Source organism: Gadus chalcogrammus, chromosome 7, assembly GCF_026213295.1.
Source record: "Gadus chalcogrammus isolate NIFS_2021 chromosome 7, NIFS_Gcha_1.0, whole genome shotgun sequence".
In the NCBI taxonomy this organism is placed as follows: Eukaryota; Metazoa; Chordata; class Actinopteri; order Gadiformes; family Gadidae; genus Gadus; species Gadus chalcogrammus.
In genome coordinates, this window is record NC_079418.1 from 30,680,698 (window position 1) to 30,697,777 (window position 17,080).

The 17,080-nt window shown below is 43.0% G+C and overlaps 2 protein-coding genes across 2 annotated transcripts in view; both read right to left on the reverse strand.

Moving 5' to 3' along the window:
- Window positions 1-16,489, reverse strand: part of LOC130385219 (dipeptidyl peptidase 3-like) — a 34,596-nt gene extending 18,107 nt beyond the window's left edge. The window contains exons 1-6 of the mRNA XM_056593619.1: window positions 16,411-16,489; window positions 13,622-13,780; window positions 13,104-13,248; window positions 12,329-12,418; window positions 12,036-12,173; window positions 11,542-11,616 (exon numbers count right to left, since the gene is read on the reverse strand). Coding sequence (XP_056449594.1) covers window positions 11,542-11,616; window positions 12,036-12,173; window positions 12,329-12,418; window positions 13,104-13,248; window positions 13,622-13,746 — 573 coding nt within the window. The 5' untranslated portion in view covers window positions 13,747-13,780; window positions 16,411-16,489. The remainder of the gene's footprint in view (window positions 1-11,541; window positions 11,617-12,035; window positions 12,174-12,328; window positions 12,419-13,103; window positions 13,249-13,621; window positions 13,781-16,410) is intronic.
- The window catches only part of gemin5 (gem (nuclear organelle) associated protein 5), a 54,686-nt gene that overhangs the window by 20,686 nt on the left and 16,920 nt on the right, over window positions 1-17,080 (reverse strand). The gene's annotated exons all lie outside the window — the stretch shown is intronic.

Here is a 17,080-nt window from a genome sequence, read left to right on the forward strand (position 1 = left end):
TACAAGTACAACGAAATTCAATGAGCAGCTCCATACATGCACACATGTAATCGAATATAAATATATAATAATTACAAAAGCAATATATAATATAAATAAATAAATAAATAAATAAATTAAAATACACAGTAAAACTTAAATACACCTTAAAGACTACCAACAGACAAAAAAAACATCAGTGCAGAACTGAGTTCAGTATGGTGACAGCTTTAGGAAAGAAGCTGTTCCTTAGTCTATTTGTTCTGGCATATATGGACCTGAAGCGCCTGCCAGAGGGCAACAGGTTCAAGAGATGGTAGCCGGGGTGGGGGGGTCCTTCAGGATGCCTCTGGCCCTGCTGAGACAGCGGGAGCCGTAGATGGTGCTTAAGGAAGGCAGAGGGCAGCCAATGATTTTTTGCGCGACGTTTGCCACCCTCTGCAGTCTCTTCCTGTCGGCCTCTGTGCAGCTGGAGTGCCACACTGACACAGCATAGGTCAGCAGGCTCTCGATGGTGGAACGGTAGAAGGTCACCAGCAGCCGTGCGTTTAGATGCTCCCTCCTGAGCACCCTCAGAAAGTGTAGCCGCTGCTGGGCCTTCTTGACCAGCGCTGAGGTGTTGACCGACCAGGAGAGATCAGCAGAGATGTGGACTCCGAGGAATTTGAATGACTGCACTCGCTCCACACCTTCACCGTTGATGTACAGGGGGGCAGGGGGGGCTCTGTTCCGTCGGAAGTCCAGGATGAGTTCCTTGGTCTTGGTGGTGTTCAGTACCAGGTTGTTAGAAACACACCACTCACCAAGTTTCAGGACCTCATCTCTGTAGGCCGCCTCGTTTCCCCCTGTTATAAGGCCCACCACCGTTGTGTCATCAGCAAATTTAACAAAGATGTTATCTGGGTGGGTGGGACTGCAGTCGGATGTGTAGAGGGAGTAGAGTAGTGGGCTCAGCACACAGCCCTGCAGAGCCAGTGCTGAGAGTGCGGGAGGAGGAGAGGTGAGGACCCAGTTTCACCTGCTGGGGTCGGTCGACCAGAAAGTCTTTAATCCAGGAGCAGGTGGGTGGTGGGAGCCCCAGGTTGATTAATTTGGGGATCAGAATGTCTGGCATTATGGTGTTAAAAGCTGAGCTGAAATCAATGAAGAGCATCCTGACGTAGCTTCCCTCTTTCTCCAGGTGACTCAGCGCTGAGTGGATGAACGTGTATGAATGAGTACATTTTTATGTACAATTAATATCTTGAAAATTAAGAAGTATTGGTTAGATATTTCTTATGAGCGATCAGCTCATCATGCTTTTGATGTATAATATGTGTATATAGTTTAAATATTTAGGGAGAAAATGCAGTTTATACATTTTCCTTGCTTTCAATTGTTTTGATTGGGACAGCCACTCACACACATGTGATTTTTAAGTAACTGTAATCTTATTTATTTTTTTTACTTCATGTACTATTGATTGGAAAAGCTATAGCACACAATTCCACTATAGTACCTGTCATCCGATTTTTTTTTGTCTTTCTATGTTAATGTTTGAAGAGTTATAGAGAGATAGCGACCAAAAAAAGTGTCAGAGAGAATAATAAATATGAAGGAGAATAGTACTTGCTCTGCTTGCAGCAGTGCAAGGTGCATCTCTGCCTTCAGCTCAGCCTTAAGTGATGGCCCATCAAGGGGAGGGCCCCTCCCCCCCTGCACCTGGACTGCTGCTGCCTGACACATATTTTCATTAGTCAATCAGAAGTATGTAAATATCTTCCCGGTGGCGGAAGAGGGCGAACAAGGTGTCCTTCAACATCTACGCTTCCAGGCGATTGCAACGGTACCACACATGAGCATATTCAAACATGTTTAATGGTAGTAATTAGCTGTCGAATTTGGAGGCCTTAATCAATAATGACCAGCTATTGATTTGCTTCCCGATAAAGGTTCATGACAAATGACATGTTTTTTAGCATCTACACATTGAGCTGAGTCCAATGACACCAAGCATGACACTCCACGGCCCCCTACACTACATGGCCCCTGTATTTTACATGGTACACCTATGGTCTAGGACATGATCTCTGTGTGGCACAAGGTCGAGCTTGGTCTCCTTGGACTCAGCTCAACGTGTAGATGCTAAACCACATGTCATTTGTCAAAAATCTCCATCGGGGAGCAAATCTATAGCTGATCAATATGGATTAAGGCCTCCAAAAACGGCAGCTAATTACTACCCCGAAACATATTCAAATATGGTCATGTGTGGCACCGTTGCAATCGCCTCGAAACGTAGATGTCAAAGGACACCTTGTTTTCCCCGTTACGCCACCGGGAAGATATTTTTCATACTTCTATTGGATTGATGAACTATTTTAAGTCACCTCTGTTGCGTCAGGCAGCAGCACATGCAGGGGGGGAGGGGCCCTGCACGTTAGCGATGTGCCCTCCCTAGTTTGCAACATTGTAGTGATTCCATAGCCGAGGTCAAGAGTTCACATTACGTTGGGACTGAGGACTAGAAAGGGGGGAGGGGAGTACGGTCCACGTTGGCTCTGTATTCTGCAGACCACAACTTGTTCGTCATTGTTGTGTCTGGCTGTGAGTGTGCGTGCATGCTATGCGTAGGGTGAATGCAATCGCGTCAAGACAAATCTGATTGGCCAATCAGCTAACCAAGCCATCCTGGGTGGTGTTCCTACAAAGCCCTTGCCTTTTGTCATATGCACAGAGCTGAAACCAATTTACATTTTAAGTGTGTCAATTTGTTTGAAATGACAAATTCATTTTGTTGCATGTATTGTATGTATGTTTAATGAAGAAAACACGATGAAGAAATATTTTAAGAGTACATCTTTTCCTTCTAGATTTTGAAGGAAGTAATTGTACTTTTACTTGAGTAGATTTTCAGTACTCTACCCACCACTGGGTATGTGTACGTATGTATACATTCGTGTGGGTACGTATGTTTGCTATGTATGTGTACGTATTTTTACGTATATGTATCAGTAAGTATACGTATGTATACTATGAATACGTATGTGTACATATGTTTGGCTTTGTTTAGCTATGTGTACGTATACGTATGTAAGTGTACATATGAATAAATATGTATGTGTACGTTTGTATTAGGATACGTATCCGTATGTATACTATGCATGTATTCGTATGTATACTTTGTACGTGTGCATTTGTATGTATGAACGTGTATGAATGAGTACATTTTTATGTACAATTAATATCTTGAAAATTAAGAAGTATTGGTTAGATATTTCTTATGAGCGATCAGCTCATCATGCTTTTGATGTATAATGTGTATATAGTTTAAATATTTAGGGAGAAAATGCAGTTTATACATTTTCCTTGCTTTCAATTGTTTTGATTGGGACAGCCACCCACACACATGTGATTTTTAAGTAACTTTAATCTTATTTTATTTTTTTACTTTATGTACTATTGCTTGGAAAAGCTATAGCACACAATTCCACTATAGTACCTGTCATCCGATTTTTTTTTGCCTTTCTATGTTAATGTTTGAAGAGTTATAGAGCGATAGCGACCAAAAAAAGTGTCTGAGAGAATAATAAGTATATGCAAGAGAATAGTACTTGCCCTGCTTGCAGCAGAAAGAGGTAAGAGGACGAACAAGGTGTCCTTCAACATCTACGCTTCCAGGAGATTGCAACGGTGCCACACATGAGCATATTCGAACATGTTTAATGGTAGTAATTAGCTGTCGAAATTGGATGCCTTAATCAATACTGAGCAGCTATTGATTTGCTTCCCGATAAAGATTTGTCACAAATGACATGTTATTTAGCATCTACACGTTGAGCTGAGTCCAATGACACCAATAACGACACTCTAGCTAATGGTAACATGTATTTTACATGGTACACCTAGGTCTAGGACATGATCTCGGTGTAGCAAGAGGCCGAGCTTGATCTCATTGGACTCAGCTTAACGTGTAGATGCTAATTAACATGTAATTTGTCAAAAATCTCCATCGGGAAGCAAATCTATAGCTGGTCATTATTGATAAAGGCCTCCAAAATCGACAGCTAATTACTACCCCGAAACATATTCAAATATGATCATGTGTGGCACTGTTGCAATCGTCTCGAAACGTAGATGTCAAAGGACACCTTGTTTGCTCTGTTGCACCACCAGGAAGATATTTTCATACTTCTAATGGATTGATTCATATTTTAAGGTTCTCGGAGTGAGACTTTAAGTGGCTGCAGCAGAAGTGTTGAGACGAAAGATGATATCAAGAGATTTATAGAATATTCCCATTCACATTATGATTCTTCGTCGTAACATCCGACCAAACATCCTTTACATTCACAGAGCGAAGATTATGAAAGTCCAGGCTCAGCAAGTGCTCCATCTCGTTGCACCTGCACCCAGCGGCTCGCTTGCAAGATTTTGGCCTGAAGTTCTTCCCAGACCTACACCCTAGCCATCCAACATGCATATCTGAGCATCAGGCCTCTCTTTAATAATGACAAAAAGTTATGAGAGAAACACACATTAACTTTTTGTTATCTCATAAGCGGCGTGGTGCCGGCTCCTTTTGACCTTTTGACCCCCGACTTCAAAAACGTGGCCACAGGCCAGCTGTGTCTACACACCTTTAGCCACAAATGTACACCTCCATCCCACAAAAAATAGGGACTAGAAACTAACCTCTGTCTTATGTACATTTACTGTACTGTTGGAGGTCACGCAATGTGGTGGAAAAACAGTTTTTGAGATAGGAAAGGTCCTACCGCCCTGAAATTTTAATACCTTATTCTAGGGCCTAACTGGGACATCCTGCACCGAAACTTGGCCCGGTCGGACCTCGAGGGCAGGAAGGGGGGACCCTTCCTGCCCGAAACTTGGCCCGGTCAGACCCCGAGGGCAGGCCCCCCCTTCCTGCCCTCGAGGTCCGACCGGGCCAAGTTTCGGTGTGGAGGTCTCAGTTAGGCCCCAGAATAAGGTATTAAAATTTCAGGGCAGTAGGACCTTCCTATCTCAAAAACTGTTTTTCCACCACATTCTGAACCATTAGGTCTTGCAGGCTACACTTCTGAGGGGCTTTGTCCAAATGACACTCCATTTGGGAAAACTTTTTTTCTCTAAGGGCTAGAACTCCAAATCTCGGATATGTCGTTCACGGGGCCCCGGGAAATGTGTGTAAACATTTTAGCATCCCTAGCTATCTCGAAAAGGTCGGCAAAGGGGCGTGACCTCCAACAGTACAGTAAATGTACATAAGACAGAGGTTAGTTTCTAGTCCCCATTTTTTGTGGGATGGAGGTGTACATTTGTGGCTAAAGGTGTGTAGACACAGCTGACCTGTGGCCACGTTTTCGAAGTCGGGGGTCAAAAGGTCAAAAGGAGCCGGCACCACGCCGCTTATGAGATAACAAAAAGTTAATGTGTGTTTCTCTCATAACTTTTTGTCATTATTAAAGAGAGGCCTGATTCTCAGATATGCATGTTGGATGGCTAGGGTGTAGGACTGTGAAGAACTTCAGGCCAAAATCTTGCAAGCGAGCCGCTGGGTGAGTTGCAACGAGATGGAGCACTTGCTGAGTCATTTCCTGTAGTGCTGGAGCCACAGGTTGAAGCGTATGCGTCCTTTGAGACCCTCTTTGATATATAAGAGACCCTATACATATACAGCTTACTTAAATGTTGTCGACTCAGTCACCTATTGCATCACTTCCTTTAAGGCTTCGGCCTCCTAATTGATCATTGTAGGCTATAATTGAATGCCCTCTTTCATATATATATATGATACCTCCACCACTGGGACGTGGCAACAATTCTCCAAATCCATATGGGGAGGGGGGGGATGCTTGTGGACAGTAGGGGTTTACCCTAGACATAAATAGGAAGTAAAATCAGGAGAAGGAATGACCTCTCACAAATATTTATTGAATAAATTGTTTCAAATAACCCTCCCTCGTTAAATCAATGAGCTTGGTGTTTTGCTTTCAAAAATTAGTTATAGAAAAAGTCTAAACTGCAGAAAATAAACACATCCAAGCTGCCTTTTAAGGATACCTTGGAATATCTGTCTATTTTTCAACCATCGGACCCTAGTTTACGACAAAAACAACCCAATTGACGGCAGCTCCTTTGCCGCGTGAGCCACGAGTATTAGAGGGGGCGGTCGATAGCAACCACCATAGCAACCATGACGGTCAAGTGACTGGATTCAGCCCCGTTGAAAAAAATAGAATAGCCTACCTCCCTACACACTCAGTAGTAGATTAATGATATTTAAATTATTATGACCATGAAGTCTTTATTTGCATGGGTTTACATTTCGTTGTGTAGCATGGAAAAATCGGAGAAACACTCCCATTCAGAATGCATTGGTTTACACTTCGTTCTTTGGAGCACGGTTATTTTTATTTATTTATTTATTTTCCGTTTTTGAGGAGTTGAGGATTTTTCTGCAATAATCCAAAATCCATTGGAAAACCCGTTGGCTTTTTGTCAAGGGAACCGAGGGCGACGCTCACTTCCGGGTTTGCCAACATACGTCATCCCTCTCTACCACTCTATACTGTAAAAACACATGTTCAAGATGAATGATAATGCATTAATTTATTCTTTATTCTGCCATAGTAACACGGTAAATAAATGGCAAAAATAGGCTGAGAACGAATTCGTATTTACGATATTGTAGCGACCCTGGGACAGTTAAATAGTTTGTGTGTTATGTGTTGCATTGTATTTCGTTGTCCGTTATGCCAGTTGTTCTGTGTGCATGTATTGTAATGTTCTTCTTGTCAATCAGTGTGGGGGCGAATCATTAGGTCAGCTGGGGGAGGGCCTTGGAAGAACACGAGGGTGGGGGCCTGCACATGAGTGAGACCGTGTTGGGGTTGCCGGGTAACCGGGGTTTGTTTTGGGTGGGATTTCTGCCGTTGGTTACGGGTTTCAGTGACCTGGTTTTGGTTCATTAAAAGTTCCTTCAATTACTAATGACTCGACATCGTTATGTCACCGGCGAGGTCATTACAATATGTTCAATAAAACGTAATCACGGACAAAATACGTTTTTTAGACAAACGTAATTGAGAATGCCAAATAGTTCTCTGGGAACGTAATTTTGATGAGAAAGGGTTGCTCTGTCAGTTGTCAAAAAAAGCGCACGGACGTGGCCTCAGCGTCAGAAACTGAAGCCACTCCGAGCGCGTCGATTTCTGACGAACGGTCAGTGACTTTTGCTTCAGTTTCTGACGCAAAAGGGTACCCTTGCGCTGCTTTTTTCGACGCATGGGGTTTTCAGCAGCCATCGGGTCCCCCGTCAAAGGGTTACATTGTAACTAGTTGAAAACCCCATGCGTCTAAAAAGGCAGCGCAAGGGTACCCTTTTGCGTCAGAAACTGAAGCAAAAGTCACTGACCGTTCGTCAGAAATCGACGCGCTCGGAGTGAGAGTGTGTTGGTCTGCAAGCAGCGGCTCAGATCAGACGTGACCCCATGTGGGGGACCCTAACTTCTCCTACGCTGTCATTGGCTGAAGAAGTCACCAAACATGCACTCAGAGTTACCACCACATGAGTAGAAGCCATACTGTATGGTAGAAGCCCATAGGTGATGATTAAGCAGGATTTCGTTTGTATGAGTCTATATTTTGTTTTATTTTGAAATTCCTCCAGACAAACGTTAACTGCAACAAAAACATTTTACAAAATAAAATTTGGTTATTCTATATATTAATATTTTTTTAATTGTGACAGCTTGTTAGCTAGGTCTTGACAGAGATGGCTCAGACTAATTACATCTCAACAGCCTCAGCAGCTCAGACTTCACCGATTACCTGAACAAACTGGTCCTCAGCACTGGTGAGAAATTACCAGACCCATATAGTATTCCGAGTGAGGAATGGATTGCAGATATGTCCAAATGGCCAGCTCATGGCCCGACATATACAGTTATCTGATTGAGAAGCCTAGTGTGTACACTAAGGACAGTTTGCGTGCATATAAATACTGGATGCTGGACAACAGCATTTAAGAAAAAACTGATGTAATGAGCAAGATGGATAGGTACACCTGACAAAATCTAACTGACTTCATTACTGTCAACACAACAACAAACAAACAACACATCTGACGCTTTAAGTGTTCATTTATTTTTTTCTGAATGTACATTTACGTAAAATCACAAACAGCACTGATATATATTGTTCATCTCCAGAAAGAAGTGCAGTTTGAGTTCGGCAGACAATGATAATACTCAAAACTTAGTTGAAAGCTAGAAAAAAAAAATGACCAGGTATAAATGTTAAATGAGTTCATATAGTATTAATTATGTACACTCATTCATTGTTGAGATGTACATTTAATTTTAATTGCATTGCCTTCAATATATTGCATTTACAACATTCAGTTCATGTTCAATATTTGCCATGTCAGCTTTAAACGCAGTTTCTCCATTATCATAAATAAATGAAATAGTTCTGCGTGCGTGGTTCTCAACCTTTTTGTACTCTGAATGATCCTGTCTGATCAAATTTAGTTATTCATAACTGTTATTAATTTTATAGTCAGAGAGAAAGAGAGTGATGAGTAAGTGAGAGAGACAGTGAGAGCAAGTAGTAAGTGACCACCATTGCCCTCATTAGCCCTTAAAAGCCTGACACAATCATGGAAAATAATGTACACCTCCTTGACTCTGAACACAGTTATCGCCGGGCCACCACAGCCCCCCTAAGGTTCGTAAGACCAGCACATATGGTCAAAATGTCATCTAGCATATCGACTTGGCTGATGGGTATGACAGTGTTCAGTATCTTAAAGGTTTTAAGCTGACCAATAACTCGTTCCACATGTATGCGGACTCTTGACAACTGACGTGAAGTGTCAACACAAGAACCTGGCAATTGAGATTTCCCCTTCGTGAAACTTGGTATTCTTAATGTTGCTCCTACACTGGCCAAATCCTCTCTAACAAGGAAACCTCTATCTGCAAGGATCTCGTCACCATGCTCAAGTTTACCCAAAAAGGCAGAATCTAAAGTTATTACCTTGTCAGAGGCACGACCTCCCCACCCACTAGACAAAAAAGATATAGCTCCTGCTGGTGTGATTCCTATTAGATATTTCATTGTGTTTTGGTGCTTATAATTTGACCAGGTTTCAGCCCTTGCTTTAAGATTGTGTGTTCTTTCTATAAAGATTTCAGTACAGTCTATAATACATCGACAATTCCTAAATTTGGGTTTAAAACACTTTGGCATGTTTGCTCTCACTGCATCCTTACTAGGCCACATTATCAAAGGTTTCACTATTGAGGACAACATGGGTATCCAGTCTCTTAGTATTTTTGATACAGTTGAGAATGGAAGCCCAAATCTGTAGGCAAGGTCTCTGTTGGTGAGTCCAAGTCTTACTTTCATTAGAACCAAAAGGAGGTGGTTCTCCCAACTTAACCCACCCTTAAGCACAAGTGTGCTTCTTTTTACAATATCCAGCAGCCACATAACCATTTGTAATGATTGTAAACCAGTAAAAAAAATTATTTTAGCATTTGTGTCTTTTATGGAATCAAACCCAAACTTGGACTGCTTCAGTTGCTCCTTCAGATGTTTATTTTCTTCCTGTGTGGCATACAGTTCTCTTTTCAGAGCTTCATAATCATCACGGAGCTGGTTGTACTGCAGGTTGAGTTGGTGCATCTCTTTTCTGGACACAAACTTACATTCATCTACAACACAAAAAGGAGATAAATTAACTCATGTGCAACACATCAGCTTTCATACACAGACACACACACACACACACACAACACACAGACTATCTGTCTGGTTCTCTGTCACTCTACTCACCTGACCACCAACCAACCAACACAAACACACACTTAATAGTATGACTTGTGCATACCTTCAGAATAATCTACAGTATCTGCTTCAGGCTGGCTTGTGGGGCAGGTAGCAGGGGCCTTATCTTCATCTCTTATTCTCTTTCTTTCATATCTAGGACAAACAGAGTAGAGTTAAGTTAAAAACCCAAAATAATCAACACATTAAGAGATAATAAAATAACATAATAAAGAAAGACACACAAGAATATCTTATTTGCTCAGATAATTAACAAGCTACCAAGAAATTAGAAAATTTCAAATACATGACATGACACTGACCTTGCCACCTTTCCCGAGATGTCTCTGTTGCTGCTGTGTGAAAAAACGGATGGAACAAAATCTGGACTATCACAATCCATGGACGGTGACCCTGAGAAAAAGAATGAGATTAGCTATGCTTATTGTTTATTTTCACATTTTTTAACCTATTTGCTAATTTACGAGCTCAGTCATAATGAGCACCAATAGCACAAGCATTTAAGTTACGGGTTCAGAGTTAAAGAAAATCGTACACTGTAACATTAGCTGTGTGAACTGTGAAGACACTTTCTTGTATGACTTTCAGCCTGAACCAAGAAACCTACACCAGCCATGCAGCTAATGTTGGTACTTACAGTAACAACAAAAGCTAAACTTATAGGTTACGACCGCGAGCCAACGTTAAACTTTACAAACTCAGTAGAAGACGGACAAATTTGTTGGCCAGTTAGTCAGTAAATCACACTAATATATCCTCATTAAGTATGGTAAAATCACACGCAGTCCTACTCATTATCCAGCTCATGTTGGAAAAGACAAACATACCAGAAACGAAGTGGGCGCTGCACAGACTCTCGCCGCCTTTAGGACCTTCGGGACCCCAATCCGCCCTTTTAATGGCCTGGAGCCACAATCTTCTTCTTCTCTTGGCAAAAGGATGAGATCCTCTCGGGATATTAAACAGTTTCCTTCCATCCTTTTGCCGATTCGTGCAGTTTACAGCACAACAGCTCCTTGTCATTTTCGTTCTCCGCTGACTCCGCTGGTAAACAAATGACAAATGCTGCTTTCGGCCCCCTGGCTGCGCGCGCACATCTGCGATGACGTTGCACAGAAACCCGCCTTGCTGCAGTAGAAGAACGATTCGCATTGGCTGGATGGGCGGAGGGGCGGGGCTAATCATACACACTTCCTGAAGTGTGTATCAAAGTGTACTGGCAAAGTCTTGTCGCTAGGGGAGCAAATCCTACACACAAATACACACACATCTCCCAAATCGTGACTTATGGAACCCTCTCTGAGACTTAGCTGTAGCATTCTGGAGGTGTTCTTGAGTTGATTTAAATGAAAAAACTTGTGGGACCCGAATTTTGGGCCCCACAAGTGAAGTGGTCCCCACGAGATTGGTGGGCTAACTCCTTTTTGGCCCCACAGGTGATGGTATGGGAGAGCACACACACACACACACACGTTTAACATGACCCCAGCCTGCAAACAAGGTGGTTGCCTTTCAGGGTGGAGCATGCTCAAAGAACACTGCCCCATGCAATAAACCGTTCTCATTAACTTGCTCATTAATTTGTTGCCATTCAATGTCAGATTCGGAAATCTGGCATGATTTATACTGTATGAAGGAACTGGGTGAGCGTCATCATGATAATCATGGCATGTGAAAGTGGTCCGGCTTTGAAGAGCAGAAGGCTCGGAAAGGCAGCCAGCAGCTCACCTGGGAGTCGAGGAACTTTTGGGCCAGCTCAGCGTCCTCCAGACCACAGTTCCCTGAGAAGTAGGTGGTGATGCCCTGTGGATGCACAACAGGAGAGGTTACACGATGTCCAGCACCATGTCAGTCCTTTCTACAAGTCCCCTTCTGCATGTAGAGCACTTCTTGGGCCCCTCGGGCCTAAAAAAAAAAAAAGTTTGGTTCCTGTTGGTTGTCAGTTGAGGTCATGGGTAGGGAATTTTTTTTTTTTTTTTTTCCAGCAGGAGCGAATGATAGGTAGGTTGTTTTCATTTAAAACGAGAAAAAATTCGCTCATCCTTGTATAGAATGAAGAGGTGCTGTACCAAAACGTAATTATAGTTTGCATCAAAAAAAAAATATTTTTATTTTTTATTTTTAAACCTCATAAAATAATTTGGGTGGCACATAAATTGACAGGGTCGGTCGGAAACCAGAACCAAACATTTTTTTTTTTTAGGCCTCTCCCGGGCTCCCACCTTGCTGCCCAGCCCCAGCTGTTTCTGTTTGTTCTCCAGGGAGAAGAGGGCGGAGGAGCAGCTGTCCCACAGGGCCTCCATCTCGCCGGGCTGCTCCTTGAATGACTGGCTGGCGAAAACCAGGGCTTTCAGCTTGTCCTGGGGGGGGCGACACAGAAACACCCTCCATATTAGCAGGTTTAGGACTTGAACCGTTGGTGTCTGAACTCATCTCCTCAACGAAAGGACCTTCTCGTTTGAAAAACACAAGTTTTAGCACGGAGGTTCGTTTTCAAAAGGAGAAGCACTCTCACCTTTGGTAGGTTTGGGATGAACTTGGTGTCTCCGAAAGATTTGTAGTTTCCCATGTTTGCATAAAGACCGGCTGCATATACCAGGAAGGCCTATTACAGACACGTTAGAGAACAAAGTTACTCTTCACGTTTGGAAACTTTGAGTGGACATAGACGTCGAGGAATAGGAGATGGGGATATCCTGACATCGCCAGACCAATTTGCAAATGCATTAGTCTGAAACCTCTTGATTTCCAAGGGGCTTTATCAACGGTTGATTGAAAACTTTATTGAACAACAATTAACCGAAGTGTTCAAAAGGATTAAAAAAAACACAATAAAGCCCAAAGGCTTGTTTCCATTGTGGTCCTTTAGATGGGAAGGGAGGAACAAACACATGCAACGTTGAGGAAAAAAGGGGATTAAAATTAATAAAACAAGGGATCAGTTCCCAGACAGACAAGCAGACACACAGACAGTACAATATCCCTAGTACTTCAGGGATCTTTGGATTTTGTTGAAGGTTGCAGACCCAAATACCTCTGGCTCAATTTGATAGGCCTACAACCAATTAGAGAAAAGATTAGCAGCTACCATCTTGTTTGTTTATGAAAATACTGCCACCTATAAGATACGGTTGTGTTTGGTCAGTTGGAAATCTGGCCAGATGCATATGCCGGAGAAAATAAAACATGAGCTCGCAGACTTGTTTGGTTTTCAGGATAGAATGAGGTTGGAGCGACCAGGAGAGGGAGGAAGAGGAAGGGAGAGTGTGCGAAGGAGAGTGATGATGCACCTGGTACTCCTCACTGGTAAGCCCAGCTGCCATGGCGACTGGCTCCAGTTCAGCAGCTGGTTGTTTACGGAAGATCTTTTGAAGCAGCACGAAGATGTTTGCAGACTCTGGGGAGGTCTGCAGCAGAACTGCCAGGCCACCATACCTACAGATACAGAGTTAGATATAGAGGTCAATGAAGAGCTGCCATAAGCCGTACATCTCATTTAACCAGGGACAAAGTATGGAAAGTATTTTCTCCTACATACTATCAATTTTACTATCTTTGTTTTTTATATGCATTTTATTTCTGTAATTTTAGGTTGCCTTTTGAATATCTGGCAGGGGACAACAGATGAAAACTAGCTTCTTAGGCTAACTCTGGCTCACTTACATTTTGAATGTTGATTAGTGTGCAATGTCCCTGAACTTAACCAATAAAAAAAAGAATAATGGGTTTTACTTTTACTCCGAAGTCTGTACTTGGGAACGTCGTTCATGAACAATTCAACGTAATGCTGGTTTTCACGTCGACGTACCAGGCTGCCCGGGAGAGGTAGTGGGAGTACATCTGTTCCCGCGGTGACAGCAGGCTGAACGCCTCTCTGCAGTCCAGCGCAGAGACACCGATGTCATTAGGGAGGTAATACTGGGAGTCCACCATGTTCAAACTGGAATTTAATACTGGCGAAGAAAACCTGCAAATAGAAAATGTATTGGAAAGTATTTAACAACTCATAGACAAATGGTGAAGATTTAGAAGAAGGAGAAGTGCAGCTTAGGATTTAGAACAAGGAACAAGGTTAAACCGAAAGTGAAAGAATAACAGACAGATAGGAGACCAGGCCCCGTTTCCCGATATCGATGGATCTTCGCTCGTAAGATGGTTCGAAAGATGGATCTTTCGAACCATCGATAATTTCTTTGGAGCGTTTCCCGAAACTCCTCTTAACGTGAACGCGCATTCGCTGCACTCACGACGATCGTAGGATTGTACCTGTCCACTGACATGGTGCTGAAACGGGCTATGACGCAGGGGGAGACGCAGGAATGTCGGAGGAAAATGGGGTTAAAAAGGGTTAAAATATCTCCCCATCAAGGCCAACTGCAGAGTAGCCTACGAAAATAATAGATTGCAATAATATGAATGCTAAAGCTATTAAAACACAATTGATTAAGCCTAGGCCGACATATATATCAGTCCTAATCCTGAGCGCACGATCGGGAGGTGGAAGTTGCGCTTTAGATGCCTTCACAAGTCCAGCGGAGGGCTCCAGTTTTCGCCGGCCAAGTCATGCGCTGTGATATGTGTGACAGCTATGTTGCACAACATTGCAGCTAAGGCTGGGGTAGCTTTGGTTGAACCGGAGGACATTGAGGACGATGACGACGAGGAAGATCGGTGTGAGGACGGCCTCCCTCATAACTACGCGGCTGGTTTTCATGCACGTCGAAGAGTGATTGAGACTTTTTTTGAACCCCCTCCACCCTCCCACATGTCACTAAACATTCCCGTCAACGTGACCAATCCCCACCATATCCCAGCCTTTTGCCTGCTCCTTTGCATTTTATTAAATATTTTTATAATTAAAATTTCTATTATTTTACATTATTTTAGGCTACGTTTTAAGAGTAGCCTATGTCAGTCTGCACAAATCCCCCCCACTTTCTCTCACACATTTTAAGTGCCCTGCCTGCTCAAACATTTCCTGGACTGTCTCTCTCAAACTAAGAACATAATGGCCAACATTAGGCTCAGACGCACGTGATACACCATTACCGATGTGTTATAATAAAACGCATCCAATACTAGGAATGTCCGCTGGTCACGCCACTGAGGCTATAGTAGGCTAACGAGGCTCTTAGCGTCCTACGAGTACCCTGGAGCACTCGTTAGCTACGAGCGTTTTCAAGACGTTCGTTACCAAAGATGCTTTCGGGAAACGGTGTGAAAACTGTACGATGCTCGTACGACCCACTCTGCGATCTACTTAGGCTAAAGATGCTTTCGGGAAACGGGGCCCAGAGCCAGGCACACTCATAATTTCTTTAGGAATTTTCTAGTTAAAATAAGATTATCCATAAAAATGAAAAAACATTAAAGCTATTCACCCACGGCCTGAAAATACTTTTTTATTTTACATTTAGCCTACTTCAGGTAAGAGCAAATGGCGTTTATTAATGTCACTAGCTCCTACTCTGTCTCCTACTGTCCTTCTCCAGGACATCTCCCAGGCTCTGGAACTCCCTCCCCCAACATATTCGTGACTCTGAGTCCCTCGCCATCTTCCAGTCCCGCCTCAAGACTCATCTCTTCTCCTCTGCCTACCCCTAGATCACTCACTATCTCTAGCCCCATCAACTTTTTTTTCTCTTGTTTATCTATTTTTGTGCCCCTATGTAAAGCGCTTTGAGTACGTGAAAAGCGCTATATAAATTGAATCTATTATTATTATTATTACTCAACATTACAAAACGATTAGCTGCCACATCTGTGAAAGTCAACAGGCAACAGGCATAGCCTACTTACATTGTTTGTTTTTTGAAAAAACGATCTGATTGTTTTTTGCTTCTTCATTTTGTTTCTTCATTGAAGCACCCGCTCTGTCATAGTAGACAATGATCACCGCAACAGGTACAGGCGCAGCTGAGCTAATAGTTCCTCTTTAGGACCCTGGGGAGTGAGAGTCGTGCCTTATGGTGTGTTCGATTTACACTGAAAGTCGGAACTTGGAGCTCGGAACAACGTAACCCCAAAGCTGAGTGCTCCAAGCGCTTCCCAGCCTCACAAACGTACAACAAACAAACAAACATATAATACTGTTTACGTAAGTAGCAGATAGCATGAATTCTATGTCTGGCTGGTGAGATTAATTCGACTTTCCGAGCTGAAGATCCGACTTCACGGGGGCACATTCGTGCACAACCTGAACGCACCATTAGTCGTAGCACACAAACGCCGGGCTCTCAATGCGCGCTGCATGTAAATTAGTCTAACCCTAACCCTATGTAGGGACAGAGTGGGTGGGGTCACTATGAATCTGAGGGGGACATGTCCCCCCCGTCCCCAGTGCCATCTGCGCCCATGCCAGGGAATACGTCGAAATGCATGTACGTCATTATTTGACACTTTAGTATTGTTAAACATGACTATCAATCATTATAACAACGTTTATAGGTCATAAAAGTCGAAAAAGCATAATAGATCCCCTTTAAATACCACACTTTAAATACCGTGGTAACAATCAAAACGGGTACACAAAATCAGTACCAACTGCAACAACTTTATTGTATGAGGTATAACTGATCAAATAACGTACTGTCCTACCTTGGCTGTCCTGGCCGCGTCTCCTGAGAGCAGGATCAGGATGAGAGCTCCGTCCTCTACGTCGCTTTTTAAAGCTGAGCTGGGTGGGCCACACCAAGGAGGGGGGGGGGTATATCATTATTTGTAGTCACACCATTTCTAGGAAATGCTCTGCTTTCCTGCCACCCCTGGCTGGAGAGTAGATAAACAAGGCAAGTGCGCAAGAGCTGGAGTCGGTACCTAAACGCTACACTGTCGGATGTTCATGCGGAATTGTGCATTTCTCCACGGGCTCAATAAATTACATCTTCTTCTTATACCTCCTTATAATGTTAAATATGATATAACATGCAATGCACATGGATTAGCCTATAGACCTACCTACATGTTTATCTTTATATGTTTCCAATATGTATGCAGGCCTATATATATTTAGCCTATGGTCGATGGGCTATTTATATGCATAAACTGCAGGTTATCCATGGAATCGATACCTTTTACCTGTATCTAAAATTGTGTAATGTTTAAGTTGTTTGGGGAGATTTACCTACTTATGACACCGCGCGTATGGGCACTATGGCCATGTGCGTTAAGGTGCATGCCTCAGACTTGTGGACATTAACCGGGCAGTATTGTGATCGAGACGGGAGCACAGGTTAAGCGATGACGCAACTCTCGTGCTCCATACACC